This window comes from Prionailurus viverrinus, chromosome X (genome assembly GCF_022837055.1).
Source record: "Prionailurus viverrinus isolate Anna chromosome X, UM_Priviv_1.0, whole genome shotgun sequence".
Classification (NCBI taxonomy): domain Eukaryota; kingdom Metazoa; phylum Chordata; class Mammalia; order Carnivora; family Felidae; genus Prionailurus; species Prionailurus viverrinus.
The window spans coordinates 37595307-37618767 of NC_062579.1; the positions used below are offsets into that span (position 1 = coordinate 37595307).

The 23461-nt window shown below is 45.9% G+C and overlaps 1 protein-coding gene across 3 annotated transcripts in view; it reads right to left on the minus strand.

Moving 5' to 3' along the window:
• The window catches only part of SLC9A7 (solute carrier family 9 member A7), a 133700-nt gene that overhangs the window by 67506 nt on the left and 42733 nt on the right, over positions 1-23461 (minus strand). For all 3 annotated transcript variants that reach the window (XM_047843727.1, XM_047843726.1, XM_047843725.1), the window contains exons 2-3: positions 2124-2323; positions 419-496 (exon numbers count right to left, since the gene is read on the minus strand). In XM_047843727.1, the coding sequence (XP_047699683.1) occupies positions 419-496; positions 2124-2323 (278 nt within the window). The remainder of the gene's footprint in view (positions 1-418; positions 497-2123; positions 2324-23461) is intronic.

Consider the following 23461-nt stretch of genomic DNA (forward strand, 5'->3'; position numbering starts at 1 on the left):
GATTAACCGTTCACGTATTGCAAGATATTTTGGTTGTTTCCAGTTCGGGGCTGTTACAAATAAAATTGCTACGGAGAATTGTGCACAGGTTTTTGTGTGAACATAAGTTTTCATCTCTCTGGGATAAACCCTCGGGAATAAAATGGCTGGGTCATATGGTGATTGCAACTTTGGTTTTATAGGAAACTGAAACTGTTTTCCTGAGAGGCTACACCATTTTATATTCCTACCGGCAATGTGGGAGCACTCCAGATTTTAAAAGAGAAACCAATCACTGATGATGAGACAAATATAGTCTCTGAGTGGGTGCAGAACACAGTGATAAGCAATCTGGGAGAAGGGAAAAACTAGAAAATTGTGTAGGTACATGAACGCAGAGACTCCAATGCTTTAAGAAATACTGGCAAAAATCTCTTACCTTCTTTAAACTGTAGCCGGCATGGAAAATAATCGGAGGCAGGAGAATGTTGAAAAAGACCTCTGGATCAAACGTTACCTGAAAGTTTAAAAAGAAAAAAAGTCAATTTCCAGTTTAGTACCAGTTGGTGCTATAATATTTGCTTAATATTTTAAGCCACTGACTAAAGTTTCAATGTTTAAAGCAAATAAGACAGATGTGAAAAATCATGGACTCATCACAACAGAGAAGCCACTCCTGCTCTTGGTGTGTGGTTTAATACATATTAAGAAACAACAGTTTGGGGCACCTGGGTGGCTCAGTCGGTTAAACGTCGGACTTTGGCTCAGGTCATGATCACACAGTTCGTGGGTTCGAGCCCCCGCGTCGGGCTCTGTGCTGACGGCTCAGAGCCTGGAGCCTGCTTTAGATTCTGTGTCTCCTTCTCTCTTTCTTCCCCCCCGCCACTTATGCTCTGTCTCTCTCTCCCTCAAAAATAAATAATCATTTAAAAAATTAAAAAAAAAAAACAGTTCAGTGCGATCTGAGATTTTCCAGAAAGCTTCGGGCCAATGGTTTGGGGGTTTTTTTGGCCAATGTTTTTATTTTTTTTAATTTTTTTATTATTTTTTTTTTAACGTTTATTTATTTTTGGGACAGAGAGAGACAGAGCATGAACGGGGGAGGGGCAGAGAGAGAGAGAGAGAGAGAGAGACACAGAATCAGAAACAGGCTCCAGGCTCTGAGCCGTCAGCCCAGAGCCTGACGCAGGGCTCGAACTCACGGACCGCGAGATCGTGACCTGGCTGAAGTCGGACGCTTAACCGACTGCGCCACCCAGGCGCCCCTGGCCAATGTTTTTAAACGAGAAATAAAAAGCTTGATTTTTTATCAAACCTTTATTCAAGGTTCCACTGCAATAGAAGATGCTGTCATGGTTCTTTATTAATTTTCTGGATCCTCCCACAGATTCATTTATAGACATAATTCTACTGAATTTAAGTCTCTTTTGAGGACCAGCCTTTTGTGAGACTTGATGTTGCCTGGATCAAAGTCTACAATGACACTAGAGGCTTTCTGAACATCAACATAAAAATTCAACAGCTCTAGGGCAACTGAAATTACCTTCTAGGCTTGATACGGGGAAAATCACCCTGAAACTATATAAAAGAGCAAAATCTTATCACATCTAGAGAAGAATGAAGCAGTCTATAAACCTCCCAAACTTCAAGAATTTGTTCATGTTGGCAGATGGACGGGCTCTTACTGAAATTAACCTTAAAGCTTCACTTTAATTATTAAAAGCCAAGTTAGCATGTCTCTTTAGAAACTGGAAATGTTAAGCAGCCTAATTACACTGCAATGCTTCTGGGCACCTGGGTGGCTCAGATGGTGAAGCATCCAACTTCGGCTCAGGTCATGATCTCGCGGTTTCGGGGTTCGAGCCCCGCGTCGGGCTCTGTGCTGACAGCTCAGGAGCCTGGAGCCTCCTTCAGATTCTGTGTCTCTCTCTCTCTCTCTGCCCCTCCCCTGCTCTCACTCTGTCTCTTTCTCTCTCCAAAATAAAATAATCATAAAAAAAAAAAGCTTCCTAAGCCAAACTGAGAGCCAGGAATGTTACCAATGCTCCAGGAGTCTGAAAGGATTTCTCTCGCCAAGGTCGACATGGAGTAGGAAAGTCAAACACCCCTGGCAGGGCAGCAGTGGCTGAGCGTCCCCAGCTTACCTTCCTCAATATGTCATTCTGCTCTACGCTGTTGATCTTGCCAGGGCCGATTTCTCCTTTCAGGGTGTATTCGAAGAACTTCCCACTGACGTTCACTAATAAGGTGCTGAAGGCCCTGTCTTCCTGAGTACAGCTCACTGACTTGTCATGACCACCGGTGGCGGGGGTGCCATACCTCAGGATCACGCCCACGATGAGCCCTGCAACAGAGTGGGAGAAAAAACAAAAAACCACATCAGGCCTGGGGAAAGACAGACAGAGAGCAGGGAAAGAGCGACACGGTCGACCGGCAACAACGAAGAAGCCCAGGAGTCATCTCGGAGCCCAGGGACAAGGTGTGTATTTAAGAGCGGCGGCGTAGTCCTTCCGAAGGGTTAACATCCTCTCGTACAAGTCACTCGGCCACCGGGAGGACGAGGTAGGACAGTACCTTCCCTGGTTATTACGGCGCCGAGTAATTTTCACGAGTGATCACATCTCACTCCTCGGGCTTTTGGCGGAGGAATATGCAATGATAAGGAGCACAGTGTTTTTCTGCCAAGGACAGCACAAAGCACAGCCTCTGAGCTTTGATCTGGTCGGGCAGCCTTCAGGCCAGTCCTGCTGCCGTCTGCCAGCACGGACTGGGCCGCAGGAATTTCTAGCTCTTCCAAATGTAACGTTGCTTTGCCACACACCAGAGGGAGGGGAAGGGGGTATTAAAAAAAAAAAAGAATGAAAGAAAAGAAATGCTTTGGTTTAGGTCGTTTCAAGTACTGGGTGGAGGAAGTCATTATGTCCCTTGGGGAGCTGCACAGCACAGTGCAAATGCTTGCAATCATGACTCAAAGGGTGTAGAGCTGGTTTCTTGGACCTGTGGCTCTAATACAGCTCAGATAATTAGCTGCAAGTCTTATTTTTTTTAATGTGTATTTATTTTTGAGAGAGACAGAGCGCGAGCAGAGGAGGGGCAGAGAGAGAGGGAGACCCAGAACCCGAAGCAGGCTCTAGGCTCCGAGCTGTCAGCACAGAGCCGGATGAGGGGCTCGAACTCACGAACCGTGAGATCATGACCTGAGCCGAAGTCACTTAACGAACTGAGCCGCCCAGGCGCCCCCTAGCTGCAAGTCTTTAAGTCTCATACCGTTCTTAGGAGGGGTTTCCCATTAGGAAAAAACAAAAACAAAAACAAACCCCAGCAAAATCGTGTATAAGCATCTGATTCCACAGTGAAGGAATGTTGTCCCCCTGGTCCTGGACATGTGACATGTGAAGAAAACATAAATCACCACGAGACACTATGATTCTCTTTTAGGAGGAAACCTTCAGATCTCTCTCCGTATTCCATTCTTTGCTCCAGTGTTAAAAGACAGAATGGTGAAATGCTCTGCCATCTCATTTTGCCATTAATGGAGAAAGTTCTGTGAGCACAATGTTTACTGTATTCTGTGCATAATGTTCTATAACGTCTCTTATCACCAAGACATAGGAGAACCCACAAGACATTGCTGAAGAATAATATATGAAATCTAGAAAAAACACAGGTCCTTTAGCCAAACTCTGTCTGTACTGCATTATTAATTATTATTATTATTGGGGCACCCGGGTGGCTCAGTCGGTTAAGCGTCTGACTTCGGCTCAGGTCATGATCTCGCGGTTTGTGGGTTCGAGCCCCGCGTCGGGCTCTGTGCTGACAGCTCAGAACCTGAAGCCTGCTTTGGATTCTGTCTCTCCCTCTCTCTCTGCCCCTCCCCTGCTCACGCTCTGTCTCTCTCTCTCGCTCAAAAATAAATAAACATTTATTATTATTTTTTTCCTTCCCCTCCCCATGGCCTTCTGTTAAGTTTCTCAGGATCCACACAAGAGTGAAACCATATGGTATCTGTCTTTCTCTGTATGGCTTATTTCACTTAGCATCACACTCTTCAGTTCCATCCATGTGGCTACAAAGGGCCATATTTCGTTCTTTCTCATTGCCACGTAGTACTCCATTGTGTATATAAACCACAATTTCTTTATCCATTCATCAGTTGATGGACATTTAGGCTCTTTCCATAATTTGGCTACTGTTGAAAGTGCTGCTATAAACAAAGAGGTTAGAGAGGGAGGGAGCCAAAACATAAGAGACTCTTAAAAACTGAGAACTGAGGGTTGATGGGGGGGTGGGGGGGGAGGGTGGGTGATGGGTATTGAGGAGGGCACCTGTTGGGATGAGCACTGGGTGTTGTATGGAAACCAATTTGACAATAAATTTCATATAAGAAAGAAAGAAAGAAAGAAAGAAAGAAAGAAAGAAAGAAAGAAAGAAAGAAAATAAACATTTAAAAAAATCTTTAAAAACATGTCAGCTGAAGAAAGAATCCCTGACTTCACAGGCATAGGACTAATATCAGGGAAGAATTTCGTTTTAAACTTTTAAAGGAAGCAAACATGGATGAAATTCCTTTGACATTTAATAAGCTTAAAACAAGATGGCGAGGGGCACCTGGATGGCTCAGTCAGTCAAATGTCTGACTTTACAGCTCATGATCTCATGCTTCACGAGCTCGAGCCCCACTCTGTGCGGACAGCTTGGAGCCTGGAGCCTACTTCAGATTCTGTGTCTCCCTCTCTCTCTGCCCCTCTCCTGTTCTCTCTCTCTCTCAAAAATAAATAAAACATTTAAAAAACTTTGTAAAGAAAAAATACCAACTTCCTTCACAACTGCCAACTTTTCTAATTTTTAAGAGAAAGACATAACAACAACAACAACAACAACAACAACAACAACAGCAAAATAACCACTCTCTACAGTTTATATATATGCCCATTAAAGAAGCTGGCCTCCATTAGTCTCGTGCCAGTTCCTGCTTTTGTGATTGAAGTTGTTGGGAAGAGAGTTGAGCAAGTCAACACTCAGCTGTAATTCGAGACAGCCATCCACCTGCTGTGATATTTAGATGTCTCTATTAATAAAAGCCTTTGTTAAGGAGCTGGCGAACAGGTGCATGGATACACTGTTCTCCTCTAATGAGATTTCACTTCCATCCTATGAGCCACTGGGAGTAGATGATTGCCAGTTCTGTCTGGCTACCACTGTGGGCTTGTTTGCGGCACCCTCAGAGTTGTTCTCAGCTTGAAAGCTTCATCTAACATGCTGAGAAGAGAAAGCACTTCATTCCACACCCAGTTACAAGGTGTGCGAAGAAAGCGAATACAATCTTGAAACGTTTCCATTTGTAATCACTCTCTATTTCCTGCTCTCTGCCTCAGGCAATTACTGATCTACTTTCCTATCTCTCTAGATTGGACGTTCCATATAAATGGAATCATAGGGGCGCCTGGGTGGCTCAGTCGGTTAAGCGTCCGACTTCGGCTCAGGTCACGATCTCGCGGTCCGTGAGTTTGAGCCCTGCGTCGGGCTCTGTGCTGACAGCTCAGAGCCTGGAGCCCGTTTCATATTCTGTGTCTCCCTCTCTCTCTGCCCCTCCCCTGTTCATGCTCTGTCTCTGTCTCAAAAGTAAATAAACGTTAAAAAAAAATAAAAAAAAAATAAATGGAATCATAAAATAGGGAGCCTTTTGTGTCTGGCTTCTTTCACGGAGCGTCATGTTTTCAAGGTTCACCTGTGTGTAAGGAAGGTCATAGTACTTCATTAGTTTTGATTGCTGAGTAGTATTCCATTGTAAGGATGTGCCATATTTTGCTTATCCATTCACCAGTTGATAAGCATCTGGGTTGTTTCACTTTTCTGCTATTATGAATAATGCTGCTGTGGATATTTGCATACAAGTCTCTGTGGACATAGGTTTTCATGTCTCTAAGGCAGATACCCAGATGCCATTTTGTGACAATCCCTTTCCCCCCCCGAGCAATGAATGAGAGTTCTAGTTGCTCCCCACCTGGTAAGTCTTGATAATACACCAGAAAAGCTGTGAATCGCCACATGGCCAGCCTGGGAGTAATACTTCCCGGCCAGAGGATGACTTTGATGAAAGAAGTGAGCCCATAGCTCTTTAAGACCCAAGTTCTGTCTTGTCCCGACCAGTATATGAAACACTAAAATAGTGAAAATCAAGCCCGTCGGTCAAGCATTCGGCCTCCAATCCAATGCCTCTCTTCTTTAGCAGCTGACATTTCTGAGGTTTGATTAAGACCAAGATGGAACACGTTTTTGTGATTCGAAGCCACTATCCGTTATAAGTAGTGTCCCCAAATATGGAATGTCACAGTCAGGAAGAAGAAGATTTTAGGTCTTAGAGATCTGCTTAACAAAAGCAGACACGGAAAAAACATACACTGTCCCACGAAGTTCTTGGAAGAGGTTTTTATTTTTTTTTTAACTCTATTCATTTATTTTGAGAGAGACCAAGACAGCACGAGTTGGGGAGAGGGAGAAAGAGAGGGAGAGAGAGAATCCCAAGCAGGCTCTGAGCTGCCAGCACACAGCCCGACATGGGGCTCGAACCCACGAAACCGCGAGATCATGACCTGAGCAGAAAGTAAGAGACGCGCACCTGACTGAGCCATCCAGGAGCCCCATTTGCAACAGGTTTTTATTGGAAACTAGGCCCAGGGAGGTAGACACGGCTTGATGGCTGGACTTTTTAAAATTTTTTAATTAAAAAAAATTTTTTTTAATGTTTTTATTTATTTTTGAGACAGAGAGAGACAGAGCACGAGCAGGGGAGGGGCAGAGAGAGAGGGAGACACAGAATCCGAAGCAGGCTCCAGGCTCTGAGCTGTCAGCACACAGCCCGACGTGGGGCTTGAACTCACGGACCGCAAGATCATGACCTGAGCCGAAATCGGACGCTTAACCGACGGAGCCACCCAGGCGCCCCAAGAACTTGATGGCCGAACTTTTAAGTAGAGGAGTCCAATATGGTACCCACATGTAGGCTGAGAGCCTGGAGCCTGCTTCGGATTCTGGGTCTCTCTCTCTCTCTGCCCCTTCCTTGCTCATTCTCTGTCTCTGTCTCTCCCTCAAAAACAAATAAACATTAAAAAATATTTGAATGCTTTTAAAATAAAATTCACAGATAGGTTTGAGTGGAAGATAATGGGAGGTCAGCAAATCCCTGGATTAGGTCTGAGGACCTTTCAAACTACGGTGCTGGCTTTCTGCTTTAGATCAGGTATATGATTTATTGGCTTCTGCTTCATACTCTGACATTTCCCAAAATCAAGGACAGCACCTGTGGGCTAAGTCGTCCCTCAACACATTTTAATTGCTGTGCTGTATATCTCTCCTTCGATTAAACACATCAATCAAATCCACGTCAATTGCCAAGGGACTAGACTACAAAGGTTACCACAGCAGATTATCACACACTTCCCTGACCTGTCTGCCACTCTTTGAAGGCCCAGCCGAGACATGCAGCTGAGCATCAACTGCCCTTTGAAATAAATTAATCAATCTTTCCTCTGAGCGTCTGCCTGGAAGTCTCTCCCCCACTCTGTCTTTCCCTAGTCATCCCTCACGGGGTTTACTCCGACTTTTCCTTCAAGTCACAATATAGTCCTCACTTCTTCCAGGCAGGGAAGCCCTTCGTGACACCTCAGGACGGGGCACAGTCCACAACCAGGGCTGTCGTCACAGCATTCGACATGAAAGATGCTCCTTGGAATTGTTCAAGGCACACGTACACAACCATATGTGGCCGCCCTCTTCATGAAGCATCTCTAGAACACGGTCCCTCCTGCGCTCTGAATGCCTATTACCTGCGTGTCCCCCAGCCCCGGGACTAATTTTCCTGAGGGCAATGCTCAGTGAGTGCTCACCAGCCATTCCTGCACCTGACCCACCATGGCCACGCAATAAATGACGGCAGACGATGGAGCTGTTCGTCAGTAGCCATCTGTTAACCAAGAATTACCTCATGTGAGTTATAGAAAAAGATACTTAGTTCTGAACTCTAAGAAAGCAACTACAATTAGTTTCAACCTCTTAGCTGCCATAAAAATCCAAGAACGCCCACACTGATCAGCCTTTAGAATTGGGCCCAAACTAATGACCACAAGTCGAGTACTCTCATGGGTTAAAAACCTTCCAATGGTCTTATGAGGCGTATCATGGAATCCACCTTCCTAGAGGCTCTGAAGTTAAGTAACGTTGCAAATAAACAGATGCGCTGATCGTAGTTACCTTAGACAGCCATGAAACTGGGACACACAACAGCAACCACATTTGCCGCTCATGTTACCGGAATCACTAAGGGATGGCCGAGTCTTAAACGGAAAGAAATGCAAACATATGGACACACACGAGTGAGGAGGTAGGGTTTTTGATAACACCGGGGAAAAGAAATGAACAAAATAGAGCTTGTACTTACCTACGTTTTAACTGAGGATGGTCTATTTTTGAAAATTAAAGAAAACAAAACCCATTTAAGAATTCACCTGAATTCAAAGGCTATCAACCAAAAAAAGTTGTCTGCTGTGGAATGAACTGTGTTCTCTCGAACTTCGTATGCTGAAGCCCGAGCCCCCCCCCCCCCCCCTCCCATGGGACTGTATTTGGAGATAAGGCTTTTAAGGAGGAAATAAAGGTTAAATGAGGTCATAAGCGGGGCTCTGATATGACAGGACTGGTGGCCTTATAAGAAGAGGAAGGGACACCTGCTCCCTCTTCCCGTGCACACGTACACAGAGGAAAGGGCACAGAGGACACAGTGAGAAGGTGGCCGTATGCAAGCCAGGAAGACAGGCCTCACCAGAACCCAACTGGGCCGGCACTGTGATCTTAGGACTTCCAGCCCTCAGAATTGTGGGAAATAAATTTCTCTTGTTTGAGCCACCCAGTCCGTGGTATTTTGTAAACAGCAGCCTGAGCTAATACACTACCTTGCTGAGAAATTCCAGGTGGCTTCTCTAAACTATCAACAATATCCTTTTGGCTAATGCACACCTGACCGCACCACTAGGAAACTTTTCTTTCACAGATGAGAAGTTAGGATCCCACTGCTCTAACACAGGGTCCTTAACCCTTACTCCAGAGATGGTTTTTGTCTGTCTTTCCTTTTCCTATATTGACCTCCCGGCATGAACTCAGACTTTTGTAGAAAGTATTATCCTAGGGCACTAAGAGACTACCATACCTCTGTTCCCCCTGGTCAGAACTGATGGGGCCAGACAAGAGATAAATTTCCATTAATGCTTTTAAAACATCATCTTGGGAAGATGTTGAAATGTGCTGTGTTTAGAAATCTAGTCGTAGGCCAACAATACATAATTTTTTTTAATGTTTATTTATTTTGAGAAAGAGAGAGAGAGTGAGAGAGAACATGACGAGCAGGGTAGGGGGCAGAGAGAGAGGCAGAGAGGGAATCCCAAGTGGGTTCTGCACTGTCAGTGCTGAGCCCGATGCGGGGTTCAAGCCCACGAACCAGGAGATCCTGAAATCAGGAGTCGGATGCTTAAACAACTGAGCCATCCAGGCACCCCCACAATACATAATTTTTAACTCAGATGATCAATGCAACAATTCTAAAAAAGGAGGACAAAGGTTTAAATTTAAATGGATGATTACATATATTAGTAAGTTAGCTATAATAAGACTATAAAAAACTTTATTAGGAAATATGTCAGATACCCCAAAATATAAGTAGAGTACATATAAGGGGAAAGAGAAATATAATTAGGTAAGAATACGTGGGGGTGTTCAAAGGTACTGGTAATTTTCTGTTTCTTAAGCTGGACAATAAATACAGAGCCATTTATTCTACTTTTTAGCTTATATACACTATTTTGTATACTCAATGCAGTTCACAAGAATTTATCAGGATAAGGGCCACCTGGGTGGCTCAGTGGGTTAAGCATCCGACTCTTGATTTCGGCTCAGGTTGTGATCTCCTGGTTCGTGGGATTGAGCCCCGCGTCGGGCTCTGCACTGACAGTGCGGAGCCTGCTTGGGATTCTCTCTCTCCCAGTCTCTCTGCCTCTCCCTCGTTCACACTCTCTCTCAAAATAAATCAATACACATTTTAAAAAAGGGAACTTATCAGTAAGAATGGTCTACCAGACATCTCTGTGGCTATCACTCAGTTCAATAGCACACTGCCAAGAGATCTAAGCATGCTTCGTATTCTTCCCAGTCAAGACGTGAACTTGCCCCCCACGCCCCCGGAAACTACTACCCTGAACTGGGTGTTCACTATGCTCTTAGAGTTTAATTGAGGCCATACGTTGCCGAATTTTGCATGTCTTTGAATTAATTACGTGTGATGTGAATTATTCGGGGACTGGCTTTTTTCACCCCATAATATGCTTATGAGAGTCATCCATACTGACATCCGGCTCTGGGGCAGGATTCTCACTTCTTGAAATTCTAATTTGGTTCTTTTGCAAATACGCTGGACTTTTTGTTTGTTGACAGAATCTGCACTGAGGGGTGACTATGTTTACGACCGTCACTTCTGCACCCTGTGACTACTCGTCGCTTACTCCAATCGGCTTCACAGGGTGGATGACAACACACTATTGTAAAAGGCTCAAATGCTTCCTGCAAAGGGTACCGGCTAAATAGTGTCCCTTCACGTGGCGGAGTCCGTAACCACTGTATTAAAAAGAATGCAGCAATGCCACATCCGACTGTGGCTCAGGTCACGATTTCACTGTTGGTGAGTTCAAGCCCCGCGTCAGGTTCCGCGCTGCCAGCTCAGAGCCTGGAGCCTGCTTCGGATTCTGTCTCCCTCTCTCGCTCTCTGCCCCTCCCCCGCTCACACTCTGTCTCTCTCCCTCTCTCTCTCAAAAATAAACATTAAAAACTAAAATATATAAATAAATACAAATGACAGCTAAATACTAAAGGGGAGCCAGGCCATTTCCTGCCTCTCTGCTCTTGGCACCTGCTGTCTACGCTGCCCGGTCTGTCTCCCAGTTCCCACTGTGCCCCGCCCCCCCCAACCCTGCCCTGTCTACCTTGTCACTTCCTATTTATCTGCAGGACTAATCTGAAACCACACCAGCTTTGGCACAAAGTTAACCGCTCCTTCCTCTGGGCTGTTAGTGCGTGTCTATTCTCCCCAGGAGACGGCAAACTCCACGGAACCCAGCACAACGTCTGGGACGCGGTCATCGTTCAATAAATGTTTGCTGAAAGAATGAAATAACGAAAATCAAAAACTGTGGGGTGCCTGGGTGGCTCAGTCGGTTAAGCGTCCGACTTCGGCTCAGGTCGTGATCTTACGGTCCGTGAGTTCGAGCCCCGCGTCGGGCTCTGTGCTGACAGCTCAGAGCCTGGAGCCTGTCTCGGATTCTGTGTCTCCCTCTCTCTCTGACCCTCCCCTGTTCATGCTCTGTCTCTCTCTGTCTCAAAAATAAATAAATGTTAAAAAAATTAAAAAAAAAAGAAAATCAAAAACTGTAATGTGACTACAAATAATGCTAATAGATTACACACATATGGAAGCATTGGTTCCCCAAACAGTGACCATATTGCCCTTTCCCCCCCTGCAACTTAACATCTAGGGTTTGGCAGGCAACAAAGCGGCATCTGAAAAAGATTGCTTTTGTATTTGGGGTGCAATTTCTTGAGTCATGAAATTGGTATCTGGGAAGTATCCAAAGTCAACAACCAGAGGCAACATTAATGACACATCAAGAAACACGTCACACCATGTGCCCGGCAAAATCTTTCATGTGTTTATGAGGGCAGAATAAAATGTAATTACTCGGTAGTTCAAGTTTGACCCAGCTCGAAACTATATCGTATTTAACAGCCTACTTGGTAAAATTATTTTATAACAAAACACACACTGGAGGGGCGCCTGGGTGGCGCAGTCGGTTAAGCATCCGACTTCAGCCAGGTCACGATCTCGCGGTCCGGGAGTTCGAGCCCCGCGTCAGGCTCTGGGCTGATGGCTCAGAGCCTGGAGCCTGTTTCCGATTCTGTGTCTCCCTCTCTCTCTGCACCTCCCCCGTTCATGCTCTGTCTCTCTCTGTCCCAAAAATAAATAAACGTTGAAAAAAAAAATTAAAAAAAACACAACACACTGGAGAGGCTAACAGAAAATCTGGGGGCGCCTGGCTCGCTCAGTTAGAGGAGCATGTAACTCCTGATCTCGGGGTCATGAGTTCAAGTCCCACGTTGGGTGTAGAGTTTACCTAAATAAACTTAAAAAAAAAAAAAGAAGAAAGAAAAGAAAATCTGTTTTTCGTCCTTCTGAGAGCTTGTACCGAACAGGTGTATGCTGTATTCCAGGAGGAGAGGGCTTTGGGCTGGGTGTTAAGCAGGCATGGAACATTTAGCCTTCTGAGCCCCCCCACCAACACCACACACACACACACACACACACACACACACACACACACACACGCCAGCCTGGGAACACATAACTAAGGATAAAGCCAGCCAAAGTGACAACCACCATAAAACAGGCACATAAAGGGGCGCCTAGGTGGCTCAGTCGGTTGAGCATCCGACTTCAGCTCAGGTCATGATCTCATGGTCCATGAGTTTGAGTCCCACGTTGGGCTCTGTGCTGACAGCTCAGAGCCTGGAGCCTGTTTCAGATTCTGTGTCTCCCTCTCTGTCTGCTCCTCCACACTCACACTCTGTCTCTGTCTCTGTCTGTCAAAAATAAAATAGACACTAAAAACTAAAAAAAGAAAACCAGAGGCATAAAAAGGTGATGCTTTCTCAGTTGGGCCTTTCAAGATGAGTCAGACTTTCGTGGATGAAGGAAGAATGAGGTGTGAGCTAGATTTCAGAGAAAGCCCTCAGCATGATGTGGGGGAAGCGAACGTTATAGCCAGACCGGCGTGGCTGGAGCACAGACCATGTTAGGAGAAAGAGGAAGGGCAGAGACCGTGTGCCAAAAGTGAGGTTGGCTCGAGCTCACAAGGACAGACTTTAACCCACAGAAAGGAGACACCACAGACTTCTGGGCTAAGAAGGGGCATGATCAGGCAGCAGGAAGACGTGGAGACCGCTGCAGGAAGAGAGAGGCTACAAGTATAAGAACTTTATCAAGCTTTCCTAAAAGTATCATGCCTCTCAGGGAAAAAAAAAAAAAAGATAAAAATCAGAGTGCACACAAATTGAGAGAGAGGGGCAGAGGAGCAGAGAGGGAGAAAAAGAGAGAAAGAGAGAGAGAGTGCACAGACCCTGACACGGGGCTCAATCCCACAACGTTGGGATCATGACTTGAGCCAAAATCAACAACAGTCAGATGCTTAACCAACTGAGCCACCCAGGTGCCCCTTGTAGCTGTGTGTGTGTGTGTGTGTGTGTGTGTGTGTGTGTGTGTGTGTGTGTACACATGTATTTAAAGATTCTTTATCTTTTGGAAATAAACACTGAAATATTTACCAATAAAATTTGGGATTTTGTAACCACTGAAGTCTACTCCTGAAACCAACATTGCACTGTATGTTAACAAATTAAACTTGAAATTAAAAAAAAGCTTTTTTTAAAAGTTGGGATTTTGTATCGGCGACGTAGGTAGCTTTGAGGGGTACAGGTTAAACAAGATCGACCATGAACTGGTAATTAACGAAGCTGGCCAACGGGTACATGGGTTGTGGTTTACTATATTTCTGTGTGGGGTTTTGTTTTGTTTTGTTTTGTTTTCATACCGTGAAACAATTCTCTGACGCGAGCCGGGCGTCCCACAATTCAACTCAATTCTGACACTATCTGCCTGGAGATGACGTCAGTTCCCACAGGGTAACGGCTCAGTCCCACAAGACTGTCCCCCCTCCCCCCAGCCCACTTCACCTGCCAATCACAAGTCCAGGTGGTCACCTGTGCTTCTCACCAACCGGCTACAGATGAGAACTGTGGATCAGAGCTCCCTCTAACCCTCCCCTTGGATTCCATTCATTTGCTAGAGGGGCTCACAGAACTCAGAGAAACATCTTACTTACTAGATCACAGGTGTATTATAGAAGGCTAGAACTGGGGAAGAGCCAGCTGGAAATGATGCACGGGGCTGTGTGGGGAAGGATCCAGGAGCTTCTAGGCCCTCTCCAACTGCGCCACTCTCCCCTAGTGTCCATACATTCACAACCCAGAAGCTCTCTGAACTTTTAGGTTCTGAAGCTTTTAGGTTTTCATGAAGGCTTCGTTACATAGGCATGGCTGATTAAACCATCGGCCGTCGGTGAGTGATTCAACCTCCAGCCCCTGTCCTCTCCCCTGGGGTTGGGGGTGGGGGGAAACTTAAAGTTACAACCCTCTAATCACAAGGTGGGTTCCCAGTCCCAGGTGCTTTCCTAAAGTCCCCTCATTAATGTGAACTCCAGTGTGTGTGAAAGGGGTTTTGCTACCTCAAGGCTTTTAGGAGCTCTGTGCCAGAAACAGGATTTATTTATTACAAATCACAATACTAGGGTCTCGACTTTTATGTGTTTGAAATTTTCCATAATAAAAAAATTTTTAAGTAAAAAAGTCATCCAACCAACACGAAGCTGTAAAGCAGTGATTCCAGGGGCTCCGGGGTTAAGCGTCCAACTTCAGGTCACGATCTCACGGTCGGTGAGTTTGAGCCCTGCGGCGGGCTCTGCGCTGACAGCTCGGAGCCTGGAGCCTGCTTCGGATTCTGGGTCTCCGTCTGTCTCTGCCCCTCCCCTGCTCTCACTCTCTCTCTCTCTCTTTCAAAAACAAATAAACATTAAAACAATTTTAAAACAGTGATTCCAGCAACTGTAGCTCCAGCAGTCTTTCCACCTCCCCACCCCCACTCCAGACACCCACAGCCAAATCCCCCCAACACCTCAACCTCCCCAGGTGCAAGAGGTAGCTGTCACTCCTCCCTGTGAACATCCTTGTCCCCGTGAGTGCCAGGTCCCTGTGAGTCAGCCCCATGTCACTCGCCCACGGCAGCCACCTATAATGCACAGTGGCAACCATTCTTCTCACATGGATTTTTCTGGCAGCCTCCGTAAGCCGCCCCGCATCCACCTCATGCTCCTCTCGTCCATCTACCTCCAAACCACTGCAAGCATGGCCACTCTAAAATAAACATCTCTGCCTACCTTGGTTTTTTTTTTTTTTTTGGTAAGTAACTTTAATGTTTATTTATTTATTTTTTTGAGAGAAAGACCGAGCGTGAGCAGGGGAGGGACAGAGAGAGAGGGAGACACAGAATCTGAAGCGGGCTCCAGGCTCTGACCTGCCAGCGCAGAGCCCGAGGTGGGGCTCGAACCCACAAACCGTGAGATCGTGACCTGAGCCGAAATTGGATGCTGAACCGACGGAGCCACCCAGGCGCCCCACATCTCTGCCTAGCTTAAAGTCTTTCCGGGGCTCCTCACCATCTAGGAAACGGAAACCTCTGCTCTCTGGAAAAGCCCAATCTGTTGATCTCTTTGTGTTGGTCTGATAAGGTCCTGAGGTCTTCCTGATGCCACCTTAGCGACTTCAGTCTTCACAAAGGACACAGACTCCATTTTCGAGCTGAATGTCTGAGTCGTGCAGTGAACGGCACAGTAGTGGGTCTCCTGAGGCGGGGTGGCCGGGCAGCCCTTACTGAAAAGCCAGAGTCACCATTCAGCCAGCGTCCTCTCAGTTCTGTACTCATGCCAAGGCCTGCCTGACCGTCCCCATAGGAGATGGGCTTCAAGGCTCGTATGTTCACAGCAGCTGGCTGACTAGATGGGCAAAATGTGGCCACAAACCAGAAGTTTTCTCTGTGAGGCTAAATGATCTCTTTAAGGCTCGCACTCAAACCCAATCAGCTGGCCTCCTACGAGTCAGAGTGACGGCACCTAAGCAAAGGAATCCAAACAGAAACTAACCATAAAAGGAGGAGAATTTAAGCCACAAAAAAGACATAAGCTGTCGTAAGAATAACAAATTGCAAAATACAGCAAAATACAAGCGGAGAGTGTTTGGAGAAATAAGCCAGCCACTGGAAAGCTGTGCCCATGATGTCTTTTTCCAGCACCATTGACTATGTTGTCAATTTCTTCCTCCCATGAGCTTCTCAGTCACTCAGTGCCAAATGACAGCTTTTGCTTGCAGAGAGACAAAAAAAAATGTCTTTCTTGCCTCAAAGCACTGACGCTAAGTAACACTGGACAGAACAAAGAGATCTAGGATTGGTGACAGTAATAAATTTAATGACAGCACACCTGACTGGCACCTCACCAGGTTGTACATTTAACAAATACTTAGTGAGCAGCTTACCACATGCCAGGCACTGGCAGTCAATAGGGCAGTCAAGGGGCGCCTGGGTGGCTCAGTCGGTTGAGTGTCCGACTTCGCTCAGGTCAAGATCTCACGGTCAGTGAGTTCGAGCCCCGCATCGGGCTCTGGGCTGATGGCTCAGAGCCTGGAGCCTGCTTCCGGTTCTGTGTCTCCCTCTCTCTCTGCCCCTCCCCCGTTCATGCTCTCTCTCTCTCTCAAAAATAAATAAACGTTAAAAAAATTATAAAAAAATAGGGCAGTCAACAAGAGTGATAGAAGTCCTGCCCTATGTGGGCTTACATTCTAGTAGGGGAAAGAATGCTTTAAGCTTACATTCTAAAGATGTGTGTGTGTGGTTTTTTTTAAGTAATGTCTACACCCAAGATGGGGCTCGAACTCACAACCCTGAGATCAACAGTCATGTACTCCGGGGCTCCTGGGTGGCACAGTCAGTGAAGCAACCAACTCTTGATTTCGCCTCAGGTCATGATCTCACAGTTCGTGAGTTTGAGCCCTGTATTGGGCTCTGTGCTGGCAGCGCTGAGCCTGCTTGGGATTCTCTCTCCTTTTCTTTGCCCCTCCCTATTTGTTCTCTTTCTCTCTCTCTTTCCCTTTCTCAAAAAAAAAAAAAAAAAAAAAAGTCACATGCTCCATTGACTAAGCCAGCCAGGCATCCCTAACCTCACATTCTAGCAGGGGAAAGAATGTTTTAAAAACAAGGCAAATAAATAGTGCATTATGATGCTAAAGAGGAAAATAAAACAGGGAAGGAGCACAGGTGGTGTTGTGGGAGGTCCTGGGACTGGACAGTGGTGCAACATCACAGAGCAAGGACGGAAACAATGCCGATGAAAAGAAAGGGTAACAAACACTCATAAATCTTCTCATCTTCTTGCCACTGTGTTCTCTACCACTTATTTTTTTTCCGTGTTTTTAAAAACAAAATGCCCATGCCTTATTTAAACCAACCAAAAACGGCATTTGGCTCATCATTTGCCAAACACGTATTGAGAACCGGCCTATGTATAAACAAACCCGTGTAAAGTGCTGAAAGGAATATACCAGGGCGAGTGCACGATGATTTCTGTCCTCTGAGAGGCCATCATCCGATTGAAGGTTACGTTACGGTAGTGGACGTTCACAGTCCTTAGGGGAATCATCAGACAGTCAAATGCTGTGTGGGCAGGGAGGTCACCACACCATCTGGAAAAGTCTGTTGCAAAATATACTGTGAAGAATAAGTCAGTGGAATAGGTGGCTGGCTAAGATACGGACAGCATTTCCAGAAGGGAGAATGTCCAGTGGGAAAGCTGGTGTTAAAAATGGGAAGCGCAGGGGTGCCTGGGTGGCTTCGTCAGTTTAAGCATCTGACTTCGGCTCACGTCATGATCTCACGGTTTATGGGTTCGAGCCCTGCATCGGGCTGCATGCTGACAGTGTGGAGCCTGCTTGGGATTCTCTGTCTTTCCCTCTTTCTCTGCTGCTCCCCCACTTGCCCTTTCTCTCTCTCTCTCTAACAAAAATAAACTTAAAAAAAATGACACCTACACTGTCATCATCTACAGATTCCAGAGCACGGCACGTTCAGGGGGAAACGGCCCAAACAATGAGAACGTTTGCCTCCAAGGAAAAGAATGGGATACATTTTTTTTTAATTTTTTTAATGTTTATTTATTTTTGAGAGAGAGAGAGAGAGACAGAGCATGAACGGGGGAGGGGCAGAGAGACAGGGAGACACAGAATCGGAAACAGGCTCCAGGCTCCAAGCTGTCAGCACAGAGCCCGACGTGCAGCTCAAACTCACAAGCCGCAAGATCGTGACCTGAGCCGAAGTCGGACGCTTAACTGACTGAGCCACCCAGGCGTCCCAAGAATGGGATCAATTTCTATCCAAGAATAAGGAAAGGCCTTTTTTTCCACTTGTCTCTTCTTGGGACTTTTGCATGTTGCACTGTGATCTGTATTATGTTCCCCCAAAATTCATTTAAATAAGTGATGAGTTTCAGGACTATATTGTAGGAATTCCATACAAGACTAAATAGAAAGACCTGTAAGCCAGCTACATAAACATGGCATCTGACGCCATGGATCAGAGAGTCAGAGAAATTGATCAGATCAAGGTCTGGCCTCTGGGCATCTCCACGTTTAGGCAAACAGAATGAAAGCAGGGACAGCTGGATAGCGAGAAGACCCTTCTATGTGCCAGAAAGAACCTCACTCAAAAATACTTCTAAAAGCATCATGGAATGCACTTGGAATGGTGGGGGCAGAAGTGAGGGTCCCCAAGATTTAAAGGTAAGAGAATGAAGGTTTTCTCAGATAGCCAGCAAAACTGCCATATGTTAGATGTGACTGGCAAATTGTGGAAGTAAACCAGGAGATCAGCTGCCCATGTGCCCTGAAAAGCCTGGGGATCCCCAGACCACAAAGTGACCCAGATGGAATGTACCTGAGATTCATCTGGGGGGAGTCCAGCGTACTGTGTGATATCCAGTTTGAAAAATACCATGAAAAGAAGAAAAGCAAATCTCCAGAAGTCAGATGGTAAGATAACCCACATAACCACTGGCTGACAGAAAGGATACGGTGCCTCACCTAAACCAGTTTCAGCGGGGGGGAGGGACAAGGCTGTCCCTACTAAGGAGACAGACCCATCGGCCGTTTCTAGTCTAGATATAAGCAGATCACAACCAACTGCTTCTGTTTTTATTCCGTCTTCTAAGCAACCTTCTGACAACAACTTGGGATCTACACAGAGGGGTCTGCTGCTTGTCTACACACAGAAAACAGTCTGCTCTGTCTGAACTTTGCACTCTGGTTAGGTTCAGACTCTCTGAGCCTGGTGAACATCAGCTTGGCCCTGAAGGACAGAGTCCCTCGGGCTGCTGACAGTTTCAGCTTTTGAACGGGCGACATCACTGTCTAGGGTCTGGGCCAAGGTACATCCTACCGGTGTGGCTTCTTGCAGCCTGCCAACCTTCTGCTGGTGACATCTGTGCCACAGGCCTTAACATCACACTGCAAAAGCGTCTTTTCCCCGTTTCCATTTTGCAGCTCCCTCCTATCATGACAACTATGTCTGTTTTCCGGGGGACCCGATAATACCAATATTTTCTCCGAATCCAGTCACTTCATACACAGACAAAAGTCACTGTTAAAAGCCATCAGGAGGGGCCACCCCTAGGTGGCTCAGTCAGTTGAGTATCCGGCTTCCGCTCAGGTCATGATCTCGTATTTGTGGGTTCAAGCCCCGCGTCGGGCTCAGCTGACAGTGAGGGTCTCACAGCTCAGAGCCTGGAGCCTGCTTCGGGTTCTGTGTCTCCCTCTCTCTCTCTGCCCTTCCCCATTCTCTCTCTCTCTTTCTCTCTCTCTCTCAAAAATAAATAAATATTAATTTTTTTTAAAAGCCACCAGGAAACAGCTGGGCCTAAGCAATCACAAAAATCTCACACTGTTAAAAAGCCATCATGAGGGGCCCCTGGGTGGCTCAGTCAGTTAAGCACCGACTTCAGCTCTGGTCATGATCTCACAGTTCGTGAGTTCGATCCCCACGTTGGGGCTCAGAGCCTGGAGGCTGCTTTGGATTCTGTGTCTCCCTCTCTCTCTGCTCCTTCCCCACTCTGGTCTGACTCTCTCTACCTCTCAAAAATAAACATTAAAAAACATTTTTTTTTTCCATCACCACGTACAGACGTCTCCATCGCTCAGTGCTCCCTGTCCTACTCGGACACAAATGACTGGGAACTGCACACAGGAGAGAGAAAAAACCGGCTGTACCTTTCCTCTCCCTGGTTCCATCCCACCCCTCTGCCCCTGCGGTGCCCACCACCCACCTTAGCCTACGCCCAGGCCAAGGTTTACTAAATATACATATTCACAAATATATAGTATTCTTTTGCTTTTTTTTTTTTTTTTTTTTTTTTTTTTAGGAAACAGGTCCAGCTGCTGGGACAAAGACCAAAATAACAGAGGCTTACGTGAGATGGAAGTCCAGTTTTCTCTCCCCTAAGGGTCAGAGCGTAAACACTGCTTGGGATGAAACGGTGGCGCCCCTGTCCTCCTGCTCTATCCTCCACTGGGGGCGCCCTCACCAGCGGGCCCACATTTCAGGGGAAGAGAATTGAGGACGGGACGAGGAAAGACCGCCTCGAAAGTGGGCACACTACTTCTACTCACACCCCACTGGCCACGCCTCGGTCACGTGGTCACCTCTGGCTGCAAGAGAGGTGACAAAAGAAAGTCTTCTTTCCGGGAAGCCATGTTGTCTCCTCCTCCTCCTCCCCCTTCTCCTTCTCTCTCTTTTTTTTTTTTTTTTTTTAGTTTTATTTAGTCGACTAATCTCTATAGCTGACACGGGGCCCGAACTCATGACCCCAAGATCAAGAGTCGTATGCTCTTCTGACTGAGCCAGCCAGGTGCCCCGCCATTTCTCCTTCTAAAAGATCGTTCCGGGGCGCATGGTGCCACGTTACCCTTTCTTCCCACTCGACGTCATGTTTTTGGGAGTTACCCATGTTCAAAACAGCAGTTCGTGCATAGACACTGCTGCTCAGTGCCATGTTGCATGTCCTACACGACAGGCTTTCTTTAGAATTTGGGATCTATATTCTAAATGTGGTGTATCCATACACCACGTTTACTGAACCATTCCCCTATTGTTAGACACTTGGGACTTTTTAAAAGATTTTTTTTTTTTTAAGTTTATTCTGAGAGAGAGAGAGAGAGAAAGAACGCGAGAGTGGGGGAAGGGCAGAGAAAGGAAGAGAAAGAGAACCCCAAGCAGGCCCGATGTGGGGCTCGAACTCACGAACCGTGAGATCACGGCCTGAGCCGAAATCAAGAGTCGGACTCGTAACCGACTGAGCCACCCAGGCGCCCAACACCTGGGACTTTTAAACCCACTCCATTTACAAAGCATTTGGATCACATCAGGAGAAATGTTAAATTGGCTAAATGCTAACGTATGGGTCAGTCTCAGGTACAGGCTAGTTGTTTTGTGAAGCCTTTCAAGTCCCCTCCAGCAAGCCAATTAAAACAAAAATTGGTAATATTAAACTATATAGAAGGAGGAGTTAATTTTATGGTCCTCCTTGGCTTTCTGTTGTTGTAATAAAGCATTAAATGGTGTTCTGGGTTTCTTGACAACTGAAAGAGAAAGAAAACATTATGCACCACTCGATTCACATCATCTGATCAAAGGGAATAATCCAGTTATGAGAAATAAATGCTTGATCCTAATTTTAAATGTTTTTTTTTAACATTTATTCATTTTTGAGAGACAGAGAGAGACAGGGCATGAGCGGGGAAGGGGCAGAGAGAGAGAGGGAGACACAGAATCCGCAGCAGGCTCCAGGCTCCGAGCTGTCAGCACAGAGCCCGATGTGGGGCTCGAACTCACGAACTGTGAGATCATGACCTGAGTCGGAGTCGGACACTCAACCGACTGAGCCACCCAGGTGCCCCGCTTGATCCCAATTCTAAAACAAATCTGTCCCATGAGCCCTTATCTAAAGCTCAATTAGCAAAAAGAGAATAATGTCTTTAACAACCAGTTATGTAGCAAATGTACAAGGCTTCTCCAGGAGAATGTTTTCGTTGGTGGACCCTTAACGAGCAGAGGACTCAACATGAAAATATTTTCTTCCGAGGGTCAGGTTAGCTCCCAGGTTCACGTCAACATGGGATTCCTGCCTGGAAGGGGACACCCATGAGGATGTCAGGAAAGGCTGATTTCCCCCGGAGCCTGGTGGCTTCCCAGTGGTTCGGTGCTTTTGGAGGCCATACTATTAGGGACTTTGGTCTTATTGGGGGATTTTCCTCTCTTCTGTTAGCTCAAAGTTAGCTCAAAGTTTCAAACCATTTTGGAGAAGTGAAAAGATACTGGTTATGTCTGTGAGTTTTTTTCATGACTGTGAAGCATCCAGATATGGTATCTTCATTTTTACTCATATTCAGTATTTTTCCTAAGCCACAGTTCTGATACATTACCCCAGGTTTGTTCACCTCTTCCTATTACTGTAGTTTTCCCCAAATAGAAAAAATATACTTCAGTATGTTAAGAGACAATAATTATTATTTTTTTTTTGAGAGAGAGAGAGCATACATGCGAGAGGGAAGGGGCAGAGAGGGAGAGACAGAGAATCTTAAGCAGGCCCCATGCCCAGCACAGAACCCAATGTGGGGCTCGACCTCAACTGTGAGATCATGACCTGAGCCGAAATCAAGTCAGATGCTTCACCGACTGAGCCACCCAGGTGCCCCTAAAAAAGAATAATTTCACATCAACCCATGCAGAATAAGAAACACTTACTGGATATCTACTTGACTCTAAGGGTTTTATTTCTAACATTATCTCTTAATTTTCACCACAACTTCCTGAGGTAGGTGGAGTATTTTTACAGTACTTTATACTTCAGAAAACTAAATTGTTAAGAGTAAGGAACTTGCCTAAGGTCACATAGCTGATCCGGTCACAGGAACTATAGGATTCAAAGGCATGTACTTTAATTCCAAAGCAAAAGTTCTTTTTGTTATTTCCTGATGCCTCCCAGATGACAAGTGAATTACAGGTAAGATTTTGCTCAGCTTGATGAATAACGTATGTGCCTATTGTAGTGAACGCCTTAACCTTCCCTCAAAACATGCTACCCTGATCTGGTCATAATGAATACATCCCCTGTGTCTTATTTCCTAGTGTGCTCTACAAGGACCTCTCCCCTTGGGGCGCCTGGGTGGCTCAGTCGGTTGAGCGTCTGACTTCGGCTCGGTTCATGATCTCACGGCTCGGGAGTTCGAGCCCCACATCGGGCTCTGTGCTGACAGCTCGGAGCCTGGAGCCTGCTTCCGATTCTGTCTGTGTCTCCCTCTCTCTCTGCCCCTAACCCACTCGCATTCTGTCTCCGTCTCTCTCAAAAATAAACAAACATTAAAAAAAAATTAAAAAAAAAAAAGGACCTCTCCCCTTGATCTGACCTGACAGGTTTCATCAATGCCACCGCACTTATGGACCACACATTTGTTCAACAAGTAAGTTTTCAGCTCTTACTATGTCTCAAGCACTGTTCTAATCCTTGAGGATATATATCAGTGAACAAAACAAACCGAAATTTCTGCTCTCATGGAACTTTACATTCTACTAGGAGGAGAAATTCTCTAAAGTTCCTTAGTCACGTTGATATCTATCTAAACAAATAGCCTACATATTATTTTAAAATAATCAATATGTATTTTCATCACAGATTAGCCC